This window comes from Streptopelia decaocto, assembly GCF_964273445.1.
Source record: "Streptopelia decaocto genome assembly, chromosome: 3".
Classification (NCBI taxonomy): Eukaryota; Metazoa; Chordata; class Aves; order Columbiformes; family Columbidae; genus Streptopelia; species Streptopelia decaocto.
In genome coordinates, this window is record NC_138656.1 from 54,079,598 (window position 1) to 54,099,986 (window position 20,389).

Consider the following 20,389-nt stretch of genomic DNA (forward strand, 5'->3'; position numbering starts at 1 on the left):
CTATAAAAGGAGGAAATACTTTCTTATGTGTGATTAAAATGTGGAAGACATTAACACAGGAAAGTCACTGAGGCTAAGAATTTAGCAAGATTTATAAAAGGTTGTGGCCATCAACAATATGCAGGGTTGTAATTAATATAAGCAAGTGATTTGAAAAAAGCTCTGAGCATGTTGTTCAAGGGTTGGGCCAGTTATCAGCCCCCACTGTTGGACAGAGATTGCTTTGTCAGCCCCTATAGTTGTAGCTTTTCTCCATAAGGCATCTGGCACCAGCCCCTGTCAGAGACAAAATGCTGGGACACGTGTATTTGCTCTGACGTGATATGGCTCACTCCCTGCCTGCCTTCTGCCTGATTTAAGGTGTGTAACTTCTGTATTAATTGAACACACTGTGCCAGTTTTCTGCACGTACCCAACACCCTGCTGCTCTGTACACATAGAAAGCAAGGCACTAGGGGCTTTTGTTACTCAACTAAATCAAATGGAGATAAAAGATGACTTTTCACAAACAATTGCAGCAAAGTAGATACAGATACTTCCCACCTTCCTGCACGCTTGATGACTCTTTCCCAGTCCTGCATTTCTCAGCTGTGGCCGGGCACGTGCTCTGCACTGTCCTGCAGGCTCAAGCACAGTTGCAGCAAAGCAGCTGGAGCATAAAGGAGAGAGAATATGCAGTGACACACGGTGAGCAGAGGGAAGCCTTTTTCCTGGGCACCAGAGAGAAGTAACGTTATGCTGCTGGCACTGCATTTGTCAGATTTGTTTGTGTGCATGAGACCCTGAATGAGCTGTGCTGACTGTAGAGCTCTGATCCGATTTGTAGTAAAGAGCATCAACGCCATTGTATTTGGCACCTGTAGTAAAGATGTGATGCGGTAAGTAGACATGGAAACCAATTGCTCTGCAGGTAATCTGGCCAAAATGTGATCAAGGCATGTTTGTGACAGCACAAATAAGCTTCCTCCGGGTTTGTGAAGTTCTTTGTCTCTTTACTTTTCTCAGGAAAAAAGAAAAAAACTATATTTCTTAATACCTTTCACAGAAAATCAATTTAAAAATAACTTCACAGTCAGTATTTAGGCAGTCTGACAGAGGAGAAATGTAACATGGAAGCAAAGATAAAGAAGATTTTTCCCACAAATAAGCAACAGGCCTTTTTTGTACGAGGACAATGACAGGAATCCCAACAGCTGGGTGGGATGCTGGTGACGAGACAGCAGCAGAATCCATGGCTGTGACCAAGGGAGAGATCTCGTGCTCACCAGCAGCCTCTCTTCAAGGCAAATGCCCGGGCAGGTGGGCAAGGGCAAGCTGTGGGGGCATCACAGCCCACCGGGAGGTCAGTGGGCCATGGCGGGAGCTTCTTTCATGAGGTCACCAGGAGGGAAAGAGGCTGAACCTCCATAGGTTGTGTTCGTTGTGCCTTTGGCTGAGCAGTGGAGCTGTAAATGGTTTGTTTGCCAAAAATGAAAGTTCACTACAGACAGGGTTTGTTTGGATTAGAAGGAGCCTGGGAGCTCTACCATAAGAGTAAATAAAACATGTGGCTTAGTCTGCTGGTTTCTTTGCTTTGGTATTAGAGAGATTATATTCTGATTTTTATATCTGTGTTATCATTTTATTTTAGTCTTTTTATGACTTACCCCATATGTACACAAATAAACTTCCTATGGCATTTTTTTAAATTTTTTTAGTGATTGAGAAGAAGTTCTATAGATCATTCCTGTACTAGATGTTTGTCAAAACACAAAAAAGAGATTTGTCAACTTGTTTTCCTTTGGGATGCAGAAATTCATTACTACCTTCCACTTTTTCGTCCTTTCACATGCTGCATTTGGGAAAAATACTGAGCACCACCCACAAAGCATCTGTTTGAGGGTTGATTTGTTTTTCAGACTAAAAAAAGTATGTTTCCAAATATTATTGCTTTTGGTTGGACATTTTAACATTTTTATTGTTTATATGAATATATCATAATCCTTTGTTATATTGCAGAAACTGTGGTTAGAAAAGTGACTTAATGCAAGTTCATACTGAGTAAGTACTTCAGAGCAAAGTGTGAAAAATAGAGGAAGTTGTATTCCGTTAAAAATACTGATACAAAGACTTCATTACGTAATAGAAAAAGATGATTCATGCAATGTTACTATTTAGCATAGTTAGTTTTGAGTTTCAGTTATATGAGACTAAGATGAGAATCAGAGTTACCAATTTCAAGTTCCATTCTCCTGGCAGCACCTCAGCTCCTTTTGGCAAATGATTTAACCTTTTCTGCCTCCTATCTCACTCACCTTTTAAAATTGAGATCTTATTTCATGTATTTCCCAGATGTACTTAATGTGTTTAATTCATATTTGGAAGTACTTTGAAAATAATTTTATTTACAGAAATATAAATCTTTATTATATTATGTGAGGATGCATGTTTACAGGATAAAGATTGTGCTCTCCATAAGTTCACAACATTTTGGCTGGTGTCCTTTGAAAATTAAATCTATCTGACAGCTTATTCCCTCACAGTTCTCTCCCAATGAACAGAAATTAGAGGTTTAGTATCTCCTTAGAGAAACTTTGAAAATCAGTATTGCGATATGAGAGTTAAGTCACACATTCATGGCTAGAATTTTTTCCTTTCTCCTTAGAGCTATTAATGCAGTTCAGAAAACTTGCAAGGAAGGTGGCTCTTCTGAAGGCACTAGTGCCTCACAAGTCAGTGGCTTTCAGCTTTTTTCAACGCATTTCTATGCTCCTCCATTTTCCAGAAGTGTGAACTCTAGCATAGGTTATTCAAGGCTCGCTTTTCTTGGCAGCCCTTTGGAGACCTGTTAAAATAGTGGGTCAATAGACTATAGGGTGAAAACTGGTGATCTAAATAATATAGTTCAATTTTACTTGTTTTATTGTCAAAGGGAACCACAGTACATTCTGGTATGATTTTAGAGAACACGCGGTATTGAGTAATATAATTTACACAGACAGTTTAACAATTTGGTGTCCTCATATCCAGACAAACTGGATCCATTCTGGATCCTTCTGGGTTATGAACAAATAGAAAGGAAAAGTCGTTCAATACGTCAGTGCAACTAAGATAGCATTGACCTAGTGTATTGAAACAGTAATTTGCCTGGAGAGAAATGGGATGAAATTGCATGTGGTTAGAAAGCAGCAGTATCCATAATTATAATGTCAGGTGCTTGTTTGTAATTGCCTATTTCCTGTTTGCTTCAGTTTGTCACCAAATAATGTGTGCTAAGAGCTACAAGGAGCAAGCAATTTAATTTGGTTATCCAAGCAACAAGTGACTTGAGAAAGTAGATGAAACTAACGAGAGTAGAGATGCTCACAGGTCAAGGTTGATACTTGATGATGTTACAGTGATAGTGGTTGGTGCCCACCACAGCTGATCATTCTTTGGAGACAAGCAGCCCGGCTCTTCTTTCCAACATCTCCCATGACAACCACAGACCAGGAAGGCAAACTGCACATGTGAATTGTAGCTTTTATTGTTTCCCGGTACTGAAACCAGAGCATGGCTACTCAGATAGGATTAGCGGAGTATGGTCACCTCTTCCACTTTTTCAACTCCTGTTGCTTCAGTGTTTCCCAAAATACTTGTACCCTTTCGTATTACAAAGGTCACCACTGGCACTTAGCTTAAAATATGTAATGAGACAAAGCCAGTTTGGTGATTTAACAAATAAAAGGAACTAATTTTAAGTGGTCCTGTCCTATGGTCCCTTTACGTTTTTTAGAAGCGGTTCTTCCCATATATATACACATATGTGCATCATCTTTGCCCAATAAGATGTTTCTTAGGGAACTTTACTCACTCAGATGTCAGTGGATGCAGTTAATTTTAACCAAGGTGACTAGTATGGCAGCAGTTAAATGTGCTTTTATTCAGCATAGTTATACAGTCGTTTGGGATTTCTCCATGTTGTAATTTGTCGTTGAAATGATGGGATGATGTTCCCAATGATCTTCCAAGCATGGCTTACTGGGAAGGGTAAAGTTTATTGCATGTTGAGCATGGATATTTGCTTTATGTAGTCTGCTGTTGCCACCACCTCCAGTTTCTGGGCTGTAACTAGGGCTCCCTGCTTTCCTGCGCTAACATGTCAGGCTGTCTGACCAGCAAGGTAAGTCTTGTATAAAAGTTAGGAGGATTTTAAACAAAATGGCACAGTGAAGATCGGGAGCAAAGAGTGGGATGTGCTCCCAGTGTTCAAAGAAGGGCCATTCTAGAGGAACAACAAGTAAAAAATAAACAGGAGGAAATGAAGGGTGCACAGTCCCTGAGGAAAGGCAAAGTGGTTGGGGTGGGTCTGCCCAAGACCTTTCCTCCCCAAATACCACAAAATCTGCTCTACTTTCAGCAGAACCTGAGCTTCTAGTGGAGATTGGTCACCTCTGCTCACCAGGAGACCCAATCACTGGACAAAGTAAGAGGATTAAGTACCCACAAACATCAGATATTTCAAATATTCCTGTTGCTGAAACAGCACATGGGAGGAGCACCTTTATCCTCTGGATTTATTCCTTCAGAGGCACATTTCCAGCACTGTCTGATATATTGGACATTCGTCAAGAATGGGAACAGCCCTGGGAGCTACTGACATCAGGAGTGAACAGGAGGGAAGGATTTTTTCTGGCTGAGGAGGTGATTTTGTACAAGAGGCAGCAAATGAGAATCCTTTGCCAAGGATTCTGTCAAAAGCCCAAGGGGGAAAGGAAAATCAGGATGTAGGCCATGGCCAAGGGAGCAATTACTTCTGGAAATGGATTTGAGTGGGCTGGGGTGGAGGGAGGTGTTTTGGAACAAGTCACCTGGAATTTGTAGGCCTGTTTTTTCTCTCCCCTTTATCTCCTTAGTGGCTGATTATTTGGGATTTGGTGGGTTGATTTTGTTTGTTCATTGGTTTGCTTTTGGGGGAGTGATTTTGGGGGTTGTTTGTTGTAGCTTTCATTTTTGTAGTATTTTGTTTATCAAATAACCTATCTAAGGCAGAAAACAGCTCTGAATACCCTGTGAAACACCATGCTGTGTTGTGGATAGTGTAAAAAAATAGTACACTGAACTAACAACATCTGACGTGTTACCTCAGAGAGAGAGTTGTATTTTTTGAGTAAAATTTGAATTATTGATCCCATTGTGCTGTTACTAGGGGGATCATTTTTTCCCGCTTGAAGTATGGTTTTAGAAATTCTAAGATGAAAATTAGTTGAGACAACTCTGCTGAAAGGAACTGCAGTCATATATGAGTCACTAACGTTTTACTTAATAGGGGAAATTGCTTGTTCTTTTACAGATTACATCTGTGCCTAAATATTTTATTTAATTGCTAGCAAAATGTAGGTTCTGGGTCTTCAGTTCTTCAGCACATCACTAACAGCAACATTGGAGTCCCAGTGGTATTACACTGACCCATTCACCAAGAACTTGGCCAAACAAACATTGCCTGATTCCTCTCATCCCCTGCTTCCTTTGGGAGATACACACCCATGTCTTTCCAAAACCTGTACTGGACAGATGTGGACTGTTGTGTGGGTTTTGGTTTTTTCCCTTAGGGTGCCCAGGAGATCACTTTCGGATTCAGATTATTTCTGCTCAAAATGAGTAGATTGTAGGGTCCTGGAAATCCCTCAGAGAATGCAACAGGGCACAAACTACTTCTGCCTCACTTTAGCACGTGGTGGCAGGGTCAATTAGGATTGTATAATCAATATTCAATACTTTTATAACTTCATCCAGATGCTGATGGCAGAAAAGCAATGTCCATGCATTTTGTTGTTGTAAATCCTTTCACAAAATCAAACAATTGCCAAGAATGTGGAAACATTAAAGTAAGAGACAATGATAATTGAATAATTGAAACCAGATGGATTTCTGCACCTGATATCAGTCAGCATGGCAGTGAAACAGCTTTTTATTGCAAGGTATACTACAGCATATGTCAGGGTAGCATCAGCTTATTTTCAAACATTATTTTGATCATTTTGAAAGCGACTAATGTGTTGAGTTTCTTACTGTGATTGTTCTTATACATTGCAACAAGATCCTTTTTTGTTAAATATTTCCTGAGAAGGAAATATGATCTTCACTCTCCCAACCTCTGCTGGCTATTATCAGGTTTGGCAAATTTTCATTAAAACTTATAAGTAAACCATTATTTAAAGGCTGACTAAAGATGGTTTCTTAGCTGCTTTTAGAAATCCTTGTTATTTTCAGGCAATGAAAAACAGTGAGATAATATTTTCTTAAGCATTATGTAGGTATTAAAGTAGATTTTTAGAAATTATTGCCATTTCCAAGGCTGAATTTATTAGTCTGGTTTTAAAGGTTGATACTTTTCCAAGGAAGCTCCAACTTGCCACCATTGTGCATCTGCTTTTCCTAACTTGAGAGTTTGAGGTTTGTTTGCTTTTAAGAGGTGGTGAAAGGCCACCTGAGCATCAGGTCAGTCTCTGGTGTGGTAGTGTTCTCCTATCTAATGTGTGTGCGTGCATGGACTAAATTGTGCATATTTTGTTTTGGCCATTTCATTCTGTTCTACTTCTATTATTTAAGACAAACAATACTGTTCTCTTAATGATCCTTTTCTGCCATATTCATGTACGTTTTTTTTTTTTTCTGTCATTCAAAACATGAGCTGCCTCTGAAGTGATGGAGCTGTGCAGCTCTGCAGAGTGGGGAAATTTCAGGATCTGTGGAACAAACTACGAGCTGACCCTGGAGATACTTAGGATATGCTGCTTAACTTTTGTGCACTGGCTTCCCTCTTCAGTGCACACTGAGAGCCTCTGTATAGTGTAGGACAGTTCAGTTTGAAGATGAATTAAGTGACCACTCACTGGAGGTGTTGGCACAGCCACATGCTTCAGAGTGCTGCAGCCCTACCCGTTACCCTCATTGTGTGGATAGCCGTACGAAAAATTTCCAAGTATAGATTTAAAAGGGAGAGTGCAGGTACCTTACGGCATCCAGTAATAAGATCTGCACTCACTCCTCTAGTCATGCCATGCAGTGAGGTGACTGGTCATCTCTACCACCCCCTTATGGACTGCAGTTCCCCTGGTGCCGCCTTCCAGTGCATGGCCAACACCACTGGTGTCAGTGGGAGTAACGTGACACTGGAGGTAAAGAGTGCCTAAAGACAGGCAAAGGTTGGAGACCTGGAGGGATTTCTTCAGAAGAAGGGAAGAAAGCTTTTCCTCTCAGCTTCTCATGCGCTGAGACTGACAGATGCACTGCAGGGGAGCAAATTTCTGCTAGTGGATCTGTCTTTCAGAGCTCTAACTCACACTAGGAAATGTTACTGAAACCATGAAGTGTAGCTCCTTCGTGCCATGCCTCAGGATTCCAGCGCATTCTGGCACATTTAACACAATGCATGCGGGTTTATAGTGCTGTTCTTGAGTTTCCTCTTGTATTGTTTCTTGCTGAGGGAGTATGGGTTTTGCAATTCCCCCTGTCAGATTTTATTGAGGAGTTATCCACAGTCATGTGTGTGCTGGATTCTCTTGAGAAACAACATCTGTTTTCTGCAGTATTTCAAGTTTTAAATGGTTGTGGGTTGTCTTAACTTGTTTAATTATCAAAAGGATACAATTAGATAATGTGAATTACTTGCATTTCTTGCCAGATGCAACATTAACTCCATAAGCCACAGAATAGAGAGGTTTCCTCAATAAGCTGTTTGCTGATTTTCTTTTTTTTTATGTCTTCTAGTCATCTGTTTTCCCTACTTTGGGTAAGTACAGATTCCTCTGGTTCTCTTTCTCTATTTAGAAACCATGCTAGGCCTGTAAAACAGACACATCTTGTCTTACAGGTGAAAAAGACACTAAACATGACTTGGATGTCATCCTCAGGACCATCTGTTTTGCAAATCATGCCATTGTGCTAACCCAGTTAAGGGGATCTCAGGTCCTGGAAGGGTTTTTCAAATATATATGTATGAGATACATATACACATACATATGCATGGATGGATACACACTTGAAGTAAAAGACAGGATATGTAAACCACTGATAGGCATTTGTATGATAAAAAAGGAAGCTAAGCAGAATAGTTCCTCTTGGGACCATAAAAACCTGGCTAGCAGAGTCTTAGTGCTTGACTGTGCAACTGTTTTGCAGATCTTAAGGCCAATGAAGATTACAAGTCAACACGTAACTGTAGTTTAAATGAAACTCTGGTGAAGCTCTACTTAGTCACTCTTCCAGTGACAGTGGATGTGTTCTTGGAGAGGGTGTGGAACAGCACTTGCACACAGCTTCCTTAAAAAAAATAACTGGCCGCCTCCTTTTGTAAGGAAGCTTCTTATGTTGTGGGTTTTTTTTTATTTAGTCACATTAAGTAAACTTCTGGAAGAACATAAATGCCTAGTATAAATAACAGTGGCCTTCATGCTTTTTTAATTAAAATCGTATTTTATGTTCCATCAGTTGTGCATTTCCAGGAGCATAAATGATCCTCAGGATAGCTGACTGTAAGAGTTGTTGCTTTTAACTCCTAAACATAGCAATAAATAATCATTGTATTTTTCACAGTCTTTCTGCAGTTGATTTCCTCTTGTGGATATGTAGACAGTTTTACAGTTTGTGAAGAAAATGGTTAATTCCAGTGATTTTCTACAAAACTAGGTCCTATTAATTCCTGAATGATGTATTGTAGGCAGCAGCTGGATGAATTCTTTATACCACCTTTTTTTTTTTTTCCCCTGCATAAAACATTCATATGAATTGCATTCAATCTTAAGGTGCAAAGTTTATGCCTTATATATTCATTCTCCCAAGAGCAGTATGATAGAGTCATAGACGCACAGAAAACCAGGTTGGAAGGGACCATAAGGATCATCTAGTCCAACAGTTTTGGTCAAATTAAGTACTGATTATTTTGGCTACCTAAACTGAGTTTGTGGTCTTAAGTGGATAATGTGCTGTCGTTCACTGCTGCTTCTTCTCTTTCCTCACAACCACGCTGTGTGGTGTTGCATAGCTGCCAATCAATAACCCAAGTGCCATTATATTAAGGTTGAGAGTTGTGCAGTATATAGAGGGTGTATATTGTATGAGATGCCTGGCAAGCTGCTGTATGACTGTAAGTTTCTGTGTTTTTTTTTTTCACATTGTACATACTTGCTAATTACCAGAGTGATTTATGTTTTAGGCATATTTTCTCTTTCATTGTCCATTCCCCTTTTTTCAAGTTTTAGGAATTAGGTAATTTTAGTAAGAAGTTATCTCAGAAAGCCTTGGAGAGGGTGACGGCAACCTGCCAGCCCCTGCGCAGGTCGGGTTTGTGCTGCAGGCGAGGGGCAGGTGAGCGTCCTCCCCGTGCACAAAAATCTAGGCTCTGGTTAATTAAGGCAGGGAGGGAGATGCTTCTGGGTCATGCCTGCTGGGGATAAGACCAGCCTGGGAACTCCTTCAGCATCCTGGGAAGCAGAGAGAAGAGAGTCATTCTGAGCCCACAGCCATGTGAAAGGCCAGTCAGCTGATGCCTTGATTCAGTCTCAAAGTGACTGAGGCCTCTTTTCCCTACTTCTTCTTGGCCGCAGGAAAGAAATGGAGGACTGGCCAGGGAATAATTGGTAGTAATCTCCTCAGCCAGCCAGCTGTCTCCTTATATTGACCTTGAAGTAATGAAAAAGGAATAGATTCTGCTGCACGTTACCCCTGTGTGTCCAAATAATGGGAGTGGAGAGAAATGATCGTAAATCTACATGGTTTTGCCTGTTTGGAAGTCTGAGCCATGGGGAAAATGACAGGATGTGTTTTATTTTAGCTCTGTAATTCACATAGGTATTTGTCCCAAAGTTTTTCATCTGTGGTATTTTTGCCTTGTACTTCATTTTACGCAGCAGTAATTTTAATTCAGATGAACTAATTCCCTTCTGTTGACTTAAATTTTCAATATGAGAATAGTTGCATTCCCTGAATTGATAATAAACTGGTTTGATATTCACATTTTATAGATGTAATAGATTTCCATTAGTTAACACAGCAGAGTTACACCAGTGTAGGTGGTGTGGCAAAAAGCCACACCAAAACACACATGTAGGACTTTTTTTAACATTTCTTTTTTTTTAAAAAAAAAAAAAAAAGGAAAAGCTCCCCTAAACTGATTCTTGTTTTTATTATACACAGAAAAGAAAGACTGGCCAATCCTGTACATATAAAAATTTAAAAAACCAATAATAATAATAAGGGAACCTGGAATTTGTGGCTTGACTTCCAGATGTAGAACTGCTATACACAGAGTAACCAGAAAGTTGTCTTTGGCAATTTGTTCATTCCCCTCCCAGTGAAATGTAACTCATTAAGGCAGTTTCTTGACAGGCATTAACTCATAAACTGGGATGAATCTGAGACTGAAAATAATTCAGCAACCCTAATGATGTAGTAGTCCAACCAGTGTGGCCAACGGATAAAGAATAGTAACAAGGTGTTTTAGTACTTAGCAAAGATGCCAAGGCAATATGTCAGCCAATAGAATGATGTCATGCAATCAGTGGCAGGGTTTGGTCGATGCAAACTGACAGTTCTGTCTTTTAATCCTACTGCATGCAATAACAAAGGATCAGGAAGGACTATATTTTAAAGCAGAGGAAATGGACTGAGTCCACTAGAAGAGCTTGTTGCATTGCTTTTCTCAGAGCTAGATCTCAAGTGAGATGATGGCTGCACCACTACTGAGCACTCCCAGGTCCTTTCCCCCTTCCCAACGTGGGATTAACTTCTGGGACAGCAGCTGAGCTCTCCAGAGTAAATGGGACTGTGGTGGAGAGGTCTGACCGTTTGCTTGTATTCCCACGGTGGAAACATTACATAAGTGTTTGGAGCGAAGCTGAAGTGTAAGGGAGATGCTAACTCAATCACCGAAAGAACAGAACAAGTTGACTTATAAAGAAATACAGCCTGCTCCAGCCCGAGGGGGGCTGTAAATCTGGCTCTCTGGAGCTGGGTGGTGGTGATGATGGATTTTTCCTCTCTTGAGGCCAATTAGCCTGTTAGAGCTTGCCTTTGGCCAGAGAAAGCACCATAGCTGAGCTGTGCTCCTTGAGGAATTAGGGAGGATGGAGGAGAATGGTGTCCGGCCCTGCTGGGAGGTGATGGCCGGCCACGGCGTGCTCTGGCCGCTCCCCTGCAGCCAGTGGCCTGGTGCTGATCTGGTCACGCAGTAAACTGATTTAATTCATCAGCTGACCAACCCTGACCACAAAAATGTATCTTTTCATCAATTCAGTGTGTTGAATGAGGTTGGTTGCAGTAAGATGAGTGCCAGAGCCAGCTCCAAGGGGGAATCATCCCAGGGGCTCACAAGGTGAAATGATCCCTTTTCAGCAACAGGTTTCAGCTCACATAATGAAAACATACCCTAATCTGATCCTTTCTTAGGTCATTCTGTTTGCAGTGTTTCTGGTACTTGAGCCAGTGTGATTCTTTTTTTTTTGTACACAGATGTGTTTGAAGGTTACCTCCTGGGGTCAGATTAACCACCAATTTTAACAATCTCTGCTGACTTGCCCCAGCTAAAATTTTATTCCTCAAAATCTGGCATCTATTACATAAATGTTATTGCCTAAAGGCTCTTAGCCAACAAACAGGTGAGCTAAGTTGAACTGCAGGTTTGTTTCCAGAGGCTGTCATGTCTTTCATCTTTTTGGGTATGAATATAGAGCCTGATACAGCAGGGCCATCCTCCACCTCTGAGGTTAAGATACTGAAAGGGTTTTTGGGATCCTTAAGCCCAAATGCTATTTTCAGAGAGCCTTGAATTAGTGGAAATATGATGAGATATTCAGGACTTCTAAGTGTCATCCCAGGAAGACTTAGGGTGTGAACACAAAGTGATTCAAGTTGATCCAAACTGGTCCTGCCTTAAAGCCACCCCACAGTCACAACATTTACCCTGTGCTGGGGCTGGGGAAGCCCCTCCTGGGTCAAGATGCTGAAAGAGGAGAAGATGAAGCAGATGGAAAATAGCATTTTTCTGCTGAACCTGCTTTCCAGACATCTTCTTCACAAGGGAGAAGTAGGGAGTCCTGAGGCACAGGAGGTGAGAAGCTGTGGTACCTCTGATTTAAAATAGCTTAAGCTATCATAGACCAGCACCTCAAGGTTTCCACATCAGCCATGTGTCTTTAATTGCTGCTAAAATGCCTGTTGTAAATACTAGTATAAGTAGCCTGAGCAGAGCTGTAGTTAACTATATAATTTAAGTCCACAAAACTATTTACATGTTTAAAAGTATGCAGATGTTGGTGTCTTATGCTAAATCAGGATCTTAATTATGCATAGTTTGAGATAATTGGGTTCCTTTAGCTTTGTATCTCAATCTGCTAATTCTAACTGCTAAATTAGGATTCAACTGTAATCCATGTATGTTTAGTTCAACTGTTTCAATTTGTTCCTTACTTTAAGTCATCAGTCATAAAAGTATTGTGATTAATTCTGCTCCTATATTCTGGTTTTCTGTGGGATAGGTCTGAGTTCAACACTTTCACATCACTAGGTGAGTTAGGGCAATTATGTTCTTACTCTTTGCTGCGTGATTTTTCCCAGTAGATATAAATGGATAAATGTTCTGGATTAATATTCTGAGGAACAAATAAGTCCCAAAGTGTCTACGTTTTGTTGAGGATCTTATTCTTAGGTTGCTGTGCTAGCCTGTATTTTGTGGCTTTTCTTTTCTCTTTCCTGTCTTTTAGAAGCATACACTTAAAAATTAATTTTAAAAGTACCAAGCTTGACATTTTTAACAGAAACAAAAAATTTAGTGAAAAAAAAAATCTGTGATTGAGTCCATGATGAACAATCCAGCCTTTTTCCTCTTAATGTAACATTTACATGGGTCGAGTGATTATCTGCTTACAGGTGTGGGAGTATAACTTCATTTTATTGTTCCCACAGATGAGCACCATGCCAGGACTGCCCACAAGGCCGTGCTTCTATGACATTGACCTTGACCCCGGCACAGAGCAAGTGAAAGGATTATTTTGAGAGTGACATCCAAATTCAGGTAAGTCAACAGCCTTTGTTTTCCTGTTCCAGCTTGGAGGAGGATGTTTGTCTTTAGTATTTATATCAAAAAGATTATCAGGAGCTTATCTAGGCCCTAGTTTCACTGAGATCTTCACACAATTTGGGGGGAATATCTCATAATGTGTACTTCATCACTGGTGGTGCACACTGGTAGTGCCTTTTGGATTTCCTGGCTCTGTCATTTTGGCATGAGGAGGAGCTGGCTCTGCAGTTGTACCACTCCTGGCTGTGGAAACAGTCACTCTGAAGAAACCATGTCATGTTACTTGCCTCAAAAGAAATGATCTAGTTCATCTTTGATACTATTCTCGTGTGGCAGTGTGTTTCTGTCATTACCTAGATATCAGGGGAGATGTTTCTCAGCTTGTTCATAAGCTTTGCCTTGTCTTTTCATGTTTTGTTTAGTTTTGTCCTGATTGCTGTCATCTCTCTCAAATGGTAATAAGCATTTCAGGAACACAAATCTGTCCTCGTAGCCTGTTTTTCATGTTGGGTTCTCTCCCTTTTCCTGTAAGGTTGCAGTTCCCCCACCAACTCCTCCCCTTCTCTAAGCACTTAATCTACTTGGCGTCCTGCTTTAATTTTGTGTAGCGCAAGTTCCTCACTTAAAAATCCAAGTTGTTATGAAAATATTCCATGCTACTCCACTTTAACCCTCTAATATAGTAAGTGTAGTAGGAGAGGATGTAACAGTGACTGAAACAAACCATGTGCATCTGCGATGGGACTCTCTCCTCTCATCACTTAACTCACTCCCTTCCCCCAGTAAATCACTCTGGAAGGTAAAACAGTTACTTTGACACAGAACAATAATGTTACTATGAGCTAATAGGACTGCGATGGGACCCCAGAGCAGCCACAGCTTTGAGGTGGACGTGCCCGGGCGCTTGAGCCCTGCTCTAGCAATCCTCACGTACTCCGGTTTGAGACAACCAGCTCTCATTTGCTGTTTCTGTGTTTTGACAAATTGTGTGGAGGGGGGGAATGTTTTGCACAGCCCAGCGAGATTACTGTTCAGGACAAATTAACTGTTCACTTGCCTGTACTCGAACGTGACAGCACTCACATAACACCTGGTGAGAGCAGATTCTGCCATTTCATGCATACCAGTCAAGTAAAGAGCAGTTAGCTTGAAAGTTAACCAGTGTGTACAGATAATTACTAGCTTATATGCAAACCATGACTGATTATTCTGTTGCTGGATAGTGTTATGCATACCACTTCTTGGCATATATCCCATTTTTGTTACTGATATGCATTATATTTCAGGTGGTTTCATGCATACATATTGATTCATCAGGCATCAGTCATGTAATTACTTCTAAATAATTTGAAATGACTGTGTAATCCTAATGTAAAATCTATGTGCAGATTCACGTAGCCTGCTTAATCAGGTGTTTACTGCCCAGTCTTACACAAATCCATCCAAACCATGCATTGGTGAATTTTGAAGAACAACAATAATTAAGCAGCTTGAAATACTCCATTCCTACTATGAAAGCCTTTCATTTGAAGTTGTGCATGAAATGAAAATGTTAAACTTGGCTTTTAGTCAGTGATGGTGTTTTCTCAGATGTAAAAGCGAATGCTGACAAAGTCACAAAAACACAATAGTCAGGTAGGAAATAGTGTATATATCAAAATATTAATAAATTATTATATTTTTGTTATGTAGGTATTGGTGGCATCAGGCAGATGAATGATTCAATAAGTTTAAGCCTTTTAAAGAAAAAAACAGCTTGATCATATATATTTTTCACCAACATAGGCAAATACTCACCTGTGTTCCTACCTCGAACAGTCTAAATAAATGCCTTGAGAGTATTGTAATACCCAGTGAGCGCCACACAAGGTAGTCAGTGTTCATCAGCTCTAAAATCCATCCCACTCATGTGGCAGATTTCTATATTTGTAATTTTGGACAAAGAGAGAAACAATATTTCCAGATAATCTTGACTTCCAAGTTTCTGTAGAGAAGTATAGTATTATTCTTTGCTTTCACACATCCACTAAAGTGAACCGGCACTGTAGCTGATAGTACACTTTGAGGTATTTGTGGGTTTTTTCCTGTGATGGCAGATCAAGGTGTTTTTTTTTTTCTGTTTGGTTTGAGTTCATTTCTTAGAGTTTTAATGTACAATGTAAAATTACTAGTAATATGATGTTGTGCCACTCATTAGGACTGATTCAAATCTCTAAGATGTGATAATTGAAAAATATTTAGAGATTTGTGGAAGAGCTGCAGATGTTTCATTATAAACATGCGTGCAGAGCTGAGAACAGTTGTTTTATTGTGCAGTTTATATCGTACTCTGCCATGCGTAGCCTCATGAGACTTGTGAAAGAGATACAGTCAAAAGCTCCTGCTGCTAGGGTAGCTGTGTGAGGCTCTGACTGAACTGAAACATTGGATGTCACCAGCCTCTCTGATTTTTTTTCCCCACCACTTCACTATGTTAATGAAGCAGATTATAGTTCTCACTAAAGTTTGCAGAGTACTGGTCATTAGAATATACTCTAAGTAGTCACACAGGCAAAAACTTCGTCAAGAATCCCAGCTCAGTTTTTTTTTTCTGTTGGCAAATAGCTAATAAATGGAACACACAATATTACAGTCTTTCTGTAACATTAATGTCTGGAAATGAACACGAAGGAATCTGACTAGTTCTTCATCACTGGCCACTACCCTATTTAAATTATACTTGCAGCCCATGCATTAAGAAAGTTGCATTTGTTTTCTTAGGAGCTATCTGCAGATTGCACCAGTCGTAATAAGACTCCCATGGACACAAGTCTGCCCGTAGGAAGAAATAAATTTTTAAAAAAGTAATAATAAATATATATACATATATATATTTGCACAGTGAGGGGAATTTATGAACCTGACCTACTCTGCAAAAGTAATGTCTGTTAAGGACCCTTGTGAGCTCTAAGGATCCCTCTAATTTAATCATTGGCAGCAGGCGCCTGCTCTTACTGTGCCAGTTTGGCTTTGGGTACCTGGATTGATGGCGGGGTTGGTTGTTTCCTTCGCTTGGTTGTGACTTAGTAAGGCCATGGCTGTCCACAGTTGCAGATATATTCTTGCACTTGTCTCCTCTTCAACATTGGCAAAGCATCAGAACAATTGTAATACATGGCACAGATATTTTGCCACCCTCAGAGTTTTTCTGGATGTGAGAGGAATCCCAGAGCTCTGACTGTGAGCATAGTCATGGCCATAAAGAAGCCCATGAAGGGGGGACACCAAAACTGACATCCTAAAATTGCTAACTATTTTTAGATGTTTTCATCTTAATTCGTTCAGATGTGGATAGAATGTGCTTGAAGACCTTTCCCTTTGCATCCACAAAACTGATCCTATGAAACAAAAAACTAACTTCTTTTGGTTTCATTCCACAGTACTGGGTTTCAGTCAACAGTGATGTCTGCAATAGTGTACAGTCTAAAGTCTGTATCATACTGGTATATGAGTACAGATTTTTGTTTCTCACCTAGTATGGTTACACAGAGAATAAATGGGAAGTGCACGTGGCATAACTAAACATTTTTGTTTATTATAGTTAAAGCAAAAATATCCAATGTCTTTAAAACAATGCTTTTAGCTTGTGATGCTTCTATTTTTTTTTTTTTTAAAGGAAGAAAAGATATCTTGTTTTAACATAAAAATTCTTTATCTTTCTGATTTCAGAAGCCTGGAAATTAAGAACTGCAACTTTCCTGTTTCCTGCAAGTAGGAGACAAAAATGAACGTGAAAAATTCCTGTTATGTGTCTCGGGAGGAATGTCAAGATAGACCAAAGAGCAAAAGTTTACTCTTTCTTCAAACTATTTTTTACGATGAAATATAGCTGCAAGGTTAAAAAAAAAAAAAAAAAAAAAGGCAAGCTAAAGAAGTTTTTTGCTGTAGTGCAGAAAGCTCTCTGCTGGGCTTAGAGTTGCTTGTGGATAAAATGACATTGAAAAGTGAGGAATTTTTCACTTGAGAGTTTTCATCTTTTCTCAAAGGAGTTTACAGAAGTATTTGCCTTATCTTGGCCATCTAAAAACTCACATAAACATGATTATACTATGTGATCAAGTATATTTCTCTCTGAAAAATAATACACTTTCTCTCCAGGCATTCAGGAGCTGAAACTACACACAGACTAACTGCGCATTTTTGAGTTATCACCAGGCATTGCTGTGGATGCATTTGGGCAACAGCCAAGCTTCAAGCAGGGAAGATATTAAGCAGAGAAAGAACAGAGCATGTATTTTGTACAAGGTTTTTAATACACAATTTGTTTCCTTGTTGGGCGAAGATATTTTGAAACACTTAAGACATAGCTGTCTCATATCCATAGGTCTCTGTCTATCCAAAGCGATGTTACAGGCTGTCCAGCTGATTCTGTGTTTGTTGTGGTGAAGCTGGTTGTTCAGTGAGGGCACTGCTCCTTCTGAAGCTGTTTTGCTGCTGTTCATGACTAATGAAGCCTCCTGCTGTGCTGGCTCCCGACCTAGAGCTTTTCTTGTCCTGCCCTGGCAGTATACAACGCCCAGGAACAACAAAGGAATGTCCATCAAGCAAGGATGCAACACAGCAGAGCTTTGTTCTGCTTTGCTTTGCAGGTTTTAACTGCCATACTTGTAAAACTAGAGCATGTTTTCTGTTTGAAGGGAGTAGTCAAACAAGTTAAATCCTAAAGCGTGTTCTTTAATTCACATCAGTAATTTACCTTGCCCAGTTTTTCCTAAATCTGCAGCATTTAGCTTTTCAAGCTGCTGCTCCTCAGGAAACTCTCACTGACTGTTGGTTCCTTCAATAACAAAAAATGCAACAGAACAATAGGTTGGATGAAGACAATAGGCCATTGTTTTTTTAGGTAAAAAGCAGTGAAATAATGATGAGAGAGTTTATTTTCCTGGTGACGTTTTCCATCCTGTCACTTTGCTCCACTTACGCACATCTGTATGTTTTGAGCTTCTGCAATGTAGTTTTGGTTCCCTTCTACACAGCCACATTTGGAGACTTAATTATCTCAGGAGCTGTGTTGTAATTGAGGGGTTTGTTTTGGTTTTTAAAATCATGGTTTGTTATTTATAAACTCAAAACTATAATTATGGACAGAAGAGCAAACTGGGGACAATTAAAATAATTATCTGTGCCTCCCCTGAAGTAGCACAGAAATGTCTGCTGACTGCATTTCAGAATTGTTCTATTCATAGTGTGGTACCCCAGCACTGTGGGGGTTGCTGTGAAGAAAAATGTTAAAAAACAGGGTTATTTGATACTTTAGCCTGATTAAACAATAGAGCTCATAATGGTCTAGACTATAGATGCTTTAATTACACTGGGGCAGGACAAACATGACAAGTAGAAAGTAAGATTCAAGTGTGGCTCTTGCAGCTACTGGGGAGAGAGATTTCTGATATTTTCCATTAAGTTTTGCCCCAAAATACAACCATGTTACTAAAACACTGAGCCTAGAAAAATCTAAAGACTTTTGGAAGAAAATAAATATGATTTCCAGCCTTAGTTTTCCTGGTAAAGTCCTTACAAGAAAAATAAATAAGGTTTTCCTTCCATCTTGCCCAGAGAAATTTGGAAAACCACAACCGTGCCTTACTTGTGGTCACTGTGGCTGCCCCACAGGTGCGTTGGACATATCTCCGTGCAATGTGGGATATTAAATGTGGCACTAGTTGATCACCTGTGAAGCTTCCATATGGGATACAGATGTCTGAGCAACTGGTTTTATAAGTAATTTCGAACTGCTGCCTGATACACACTTTCTAAATTGTAGTCTCTATATTGTCCCATCAGACCTTGCACTCTGGGACTGTTTATCTGACCCAGTGTCTCCCTAAAACACCATTCCAGATCAGTTAGCTGAGAGCTGACAAACATCCTGTAATTTTTTTCTACTGTCATGTGCACAGGATTTGTTATATTGTTTTGATAGCTTCAATAATTCAAGGAAAGCTGGAATGACTCTCATTTTCCCTGTCTGCGAAGTCTCTTGAGCTATTACATTTTTGGTTCTTCATTTTTAATTTTAGTGGAAGATTTGTTAAAAATAATCCACACTGACCTGCAGATTCTGTCTCATGATCCAAAGGGACTGAGTTATTGGCCATCAGCTGGGCTGCAGAAACTGCTACAGTACATTCCCTTGGGCCACCCTAGTTCTCGGGCCAAATGCCTTCATTGAGAAGGGTTTAAAATGAAATCTTTTTAAGGTAACTTTTATTGCTGGGTGGGTCACTTGTTGCTGCACAGATGTGATCACAGGTGCGGGATTCCTGCCTTTGCCTCTGCCCTGACTAACCTGGAGACACAGCAGAATGGCATCTTCAGAAAGCGAATTGCCAGGCTTATCCCTGTGTTCGCTAAAGCGTACTAAGAGCTATGCCCTTGTTTATTATCAGAAGATCTGCTTTTTGTAGTGACTGAATACTTTGTTATTGCTACTGCTGAACTACAGAAAACTAATGACATTGAAATACATCAGACTACATACAATGGGTTTCTTTCTTTGTTTGCATTTTAAGATTCAAAACCCCAGATTTTCAGTTGCCATTAACATGAAAACAAAGTGTATGTGTGTGCTGATATTCAGTTTGCACATGATGCCGGTCTCAAGCCTGAATTAATTAATAAACTACCTTCGTTATTTAATATTGCTGTCTCCTTAGCTACCATCTTGTCTGTTTAGTGACCTTTTTTTTTCCCCTCTTCAGCCACTTAGTCTTGTCGCATCCCTGTCTCCAGCTAAAGGCACCTACGCCAAGGAGGGGAGCTCAGCCACGTCCTGGTCAGGTGCCAGATGCAAGGAAGGTGTGGGGCTCTCTGTGACCAGAGCTGCTGGCAGAGCTGCAGCATGTTTGGTTCCTGCCTGTCACCCTAAGAGGCTGTGCACAGGAAGGTTGTCCACAGGACCTTCTCCATCAGTACAGTCCTTTTGAAGTTGGTTTGTGTTTGGAGGGAAGGACACACCAGACTAATATCCTGTCCTGGTCCCAAAATACCTTGCTGTTGCCTTTGGTCCTTGGCCTGAAAGGCTGGATCAGATGCAAGGGTCAGCTGGGCATTTTCCACTTTTCAGGCAGCAGCTGGATTTATGTGAAACAGTATCAGCCACAAGAACATATACCTGTGAGCTTCTCGGGGGGGATTTAAATAGCAATGCAAATGCTTCAGGAACTATAGGTTGTTAAATCAACTGGACCATAACACAGAAGAAAGCATCCTGGGAGTAGGAATAAATAAAATGGGAAAGCAGGAGTTGGGAGAGAAATTGAGCATTTCAGGCACATACTGGACATGGCTCCTGTTTTCTAAATGGCTAAATGA

The 20,389-nt window shown here is 40.2% G+C and overlaps 1 protein-coding gene across 3 annotated transcripts in view; it reads left to right on the forward strand.

The window, feature by feature from the left end:
• Positions 1–19,714, forward strand: part of MTHFD1L (methylenetetrahydrofolate dehydrogenase (NADP+ dependent) 1 like) — a 154,560-nt gene extending 134,846 nt beyond the window's left edge. For all 3 annotated transcript variants that reach the window (XM_082049792.1, XM_082049794.1, XM_082049793.1), the window contains 2 exons: positions 12,922–13,030; positions 16,745–19,714. In XM_082049792.1, coding sequence (XP_081905918.1) covers positions 12,922–13,011 — 90 coding nt within the window. In that variant the 3' untranslated portion in view covers positions 13,012–13,030; positions 16,745–19,714. The remainder of the gene's footprint in view (positions 1–12,921; positions 13,031–16,744) is intronic.
• Positions 19,715–20,389: the final 675 nt, after the last annotated feature.